Source organism: Micromesistius poutassou, assembly GCF_964030765.1.
Source record: "Micromesistius poutassou genome assembly, contig: SCAFFOLD_6461, whole genome shotgun sequence".
In the NCBI taxonomy this organism is placed as follows: Eukaryota; Metazoa; Chordata; class Actinopteri; order Gadiformes; family Gadidae; genus Micromesistius; species Micromesistius poutassou.
Window position 1 is genome coordinate 6,139 of NW_028179092.1, and position 3,722 is coordinate 9,860.

At 44.8% G+C, this 3,722-nt stretch overlaps 1 protein-coding gene across 1 annotated transcript; it reads left to right on the top strand.

The window, feature by feature from the left end:
* Positions 1-1,794: 1,794 nt before the first annotated feature.
* LOC311373115 (pre-mRNA-splicing factor RBM22) lies at positions 1,795-3,717 on the top strand (the record flags this gene model as incomplete). The annotated part of the gene is made up of 7 exons (XM_084489959.1): positions 1,795-1,849; positions 2,394-2,447; positions 2,551-2,580; positions 2,693-2,825; positions 2,922-3,022; positions 3,182-3,354; positions 3,594-3,717. Coding segments are annotated over exons 1-7 (669 nt in total), but the record flags the coding sequence as incomplete, so codon positions are not given.
* Positions 3,718-3,722: the final 5 nt, after the last annotated feature.

Below are 3,722 nucleotides of genomic sequence, written 5' to 3' on the forward strand. Positions count from 1 at the left end.
ATGACTGTCCGCATTCGGCTGTCTGCGCCAGACAGCGTTCACTACTACTAGCCTAGCCTGGTACGATCCAGAGAGCAACGCCGGATCGACTATCTACCATATGAACCAAAAAAACATCCGCGTATTCAAAGCGCTTACCTTCTGGATCCCGATGGGAGGTTGAAAGCACCGGGGACGGGGAAAGAAAGAGGGAACGAGGGGGGTTCAAGCACGCGTGGTGCGTGTCGTCGTCTTGCTTTTCGATCGGCTCCCTTCTGGAAGCTACACGGCGGACTTGTCTGGTAGAAATCTGAGATTGCTCCCCTGCTTCTGCAGTTGTGTGAAATGACAGTACCCAATAACTGTCGATAGGGGGCGCCAGAGCAGTACACCCGTATTATCCTCAGTTGGGGGCTTCTGTGGCTCTACAACCATTTAATTATTTCATTTAGGCACTATTCCACACTGGGTGATTCATGCGAATCCACTCATTTCATATAAAGGGCATTTCAGAATTAATAACGCAAAAAGCTTTTTAGAGAATTTTTTTTTTTTTTTTCAAATATGACACACACATATGAAACAGTACTGCGGTGAGTCAGCGTGTAAGCAGCGCACCCGTCGTTCCTTCAACCTTATGGAAAGCTGAAACCAAGAAGACAAAGATGTCCTGAGCCAGAATGATCTAACTTTGGACGTCTTGATCACATGACAGCGGAGACGTCGTGTTCACACGCCTCATGACCGAGTCCATTGTTAAATCTGTTAGCGGAGGGCAAATCAACGGCATTCGTCCCCTGTCCCGAATTACATGACGGATTAGTATAAATCTCGAGAAAGCAATAGATATTGATACACAGTATCCAAGACAGGCCTGCACATATTTATAGGCCATCTTAATAGGCCGAATACAAATAAAATATATTGTTTGTTTGTTTGTTTGTTCTTTGGTTAATTCGTCTTTGAGACAAGGTTTTTGAGACAATTACATTTTGTGAATGGTACATGTAGTAAGCATGCTAGTGAACATTCTGTCAGGCTGTCTAATCATTGTCTCCCTATTCCCCCCAGAAAACCACACATTTTAAATAAACATTTGGGGCTTAGTGTTTCCATTAGCGGTGATCCATAATCTCAAACATCCGTCACCCCCAACTAATTCGCCAGCAAAGGCAGCCTGACCTAAACAGGTGTATAGCTAAACTGTTAATTGACTAGGCCCACTAAAGTGGTTTAGGCCTACATAAGATTAGAGAGAGAGAGAGAGAGAGAGAGAGAGAGAGAGAGAGAGAGAGAGAGAGAGAGAGAGAGAGAGAGAGAGAGAGAGAGAGAGAGAGAGAGAGAGAGAGAGAGAGAGAGAGAGAGAGAGAGAGAGAGAGAGACACACACACACACACACACACACACACACACACACACACACACACACACACACACACACACACACACAGAGGACACATAAAAGTGAAATTAATAAAAACATTTACGACACACAAATGTCCAAATACATCAGTAATTAAATTAAAAGCAATTAAACACGGTTATTTACATATCCAACCTCCCATTCCGCTGTATTAAATACAGCCTATGGATAGCCCTATGTGGTTTAGGCTGAGATATTTGATTATTTGTCATTAATATATACAAGTTAAGCCATAAAAAAAAATTAAATGCGTTCTGTTTAAAGAAAGAATCCTCACTAAGACGGACGTAGTTCGGGCGGACGTGACGAGACCTACAGGGCGCTGGAGATGACGTCATTTCCGTCCCGTTGTTTGACCCGCTCCTCCGCTCCCGTGGCGTCAGTGTGTTTAAAATGGCGACGTCCCTGGGAGCTAACACGTACAACAGACAGAACTGGGAAGACGCGGTATGGTTTTTTTTTTAATCCACCTGAGATACGACCTATAAACGTATAACCATATCGTAGTTATATATATATATAGAGATGCTGTCACACCCTGAGGTTACGACATTACGCTCACGTCTCATCGTAGATGTTGATTTGACGAGGAGACGGAAGCTAGCTGGTGTTAGCCGAGCGGAAGCGTGGCTGCTATTTTCAATTGATGTTTTATTTTACACACGAATCCTGTTTGTTTTTGTTTTTTAAAAGACATCATTGAACATTCCTTAAGAAATATTTCCGGAAAAATAAAAAAGCTCAGCTAAAATGATAGTTTGCCGGCTTAAAGCTGCAACCAGGTTCCCTTACTGTCATTCACTACAATCGGAGGGTGAATATAAACAACATTTCCAATAGATTAACCCTGTTAGGAGGGCATGGATCGGATATTGTGAATGCAATCTAAGCACACATGTTATCGTAATCACAACGTGATTCAGCGTTAACACTCAACGTAGTGGTGTTGATGCAGTTGTCTGTAACCCAGTCGTTGTCCTTCCATTCCCAGGACTTCCCAATCCTCTGTCAAACATGTCTGGGGGAGAACCCTTACATCCGCATGGTAAGTGTTATCCATTGTTTATCTTGAATAACATGTCATGGAGCTATGTCACTATGCTGCCCTTGTTGCGTGAGGTAAACCCGTTGTTCACCCTTTCTTACAGACCAAGGAGAAGTATGGCAAAGAATGCAAGGTACCTTTCTGGTTTTACATTACCTTTTTTTTATTTTCTCAATTGCTCCTCAATAAAAAACGCGTGAACACCAAACTCAAAGCAGGAAGCTAACTCGTCATTCTGTTTGCAGATATGTGCCCGCCCCTTCACGGTTTTCCGCTGGTGTCCGGGCACGCGCATGCGCTTCAAGAAGACCGAGGTCTGCCAGACATGCAGCAAAATGAAGAACGTTTGTCAGACATGCCTCCTGGATCTGGAGTATGGTATGAGCTCTCCCTGTTAATGAATGTGACAGTTATTGTTATTGTGGGCCGGCGATGGTGGATTAGTAAACTAACATAATCTTTGGCTTTCTGCAGGTCTTCCCATCCAGGTCAGAGACACTGGGCTCGCTGTCAAAGATGAGGTGCCAAAATCTGATGTCAACAAAGAGTACTACACACAGAATATGGAGAGAGAGGTACGTCCCCGGGCACTGCCAACGGGAACACATACAAAAAATAAATAAATATATATAGATCTTATTCTATCCCAGTAGATATACTGCATATATTAAAGACACAGTGCTAACAGAATTTTGATTCCGTCTTCATGTTATGTTCCGCCTTAATCTTCCCAGATTGCCAATACTGACGGGACACGACCGGTGGGCCTGCTGGGCAAAGCCCCAAGCTCCAGTGACATGCTGCTGAAACTGGCCCGAACCACGCCGTACTACAAGCGGAACAGACCCCACATCTGCTCCTTCTGGGTGAAGGGAGAGTGCAAGAGAGGCGAGGAGTGCCCGTACAGGTGACCGCTGGCCATACCTTGTTATAAGTTGCCGTGTGTTTCAAGTGAAGCCGGGGTGTGGGTAGATGCCATTGTAAATTCAATTATGTGGCTGTTTCATACGTTGCATCTTAAACCATTCAACAGAAAATCTGTTTCTACTGAGAGATTTGACAATGCATGAACCATGCATCTCATTGTACTGGTTGTTATGCAGTTGTTAATTCACCTACTGACCGATCCTGGAACTTGCAAAACAGGCACGAGAAGCCCACGGACCCCGACGACCCCCTGGCTGACCAGAACATCAAGGACCGTTACTACGGCATCAACGACCCGGTGGCCGACAAGCTGCTGAAGCGCGCCTCCACCATGCCCCGCCTGGACGC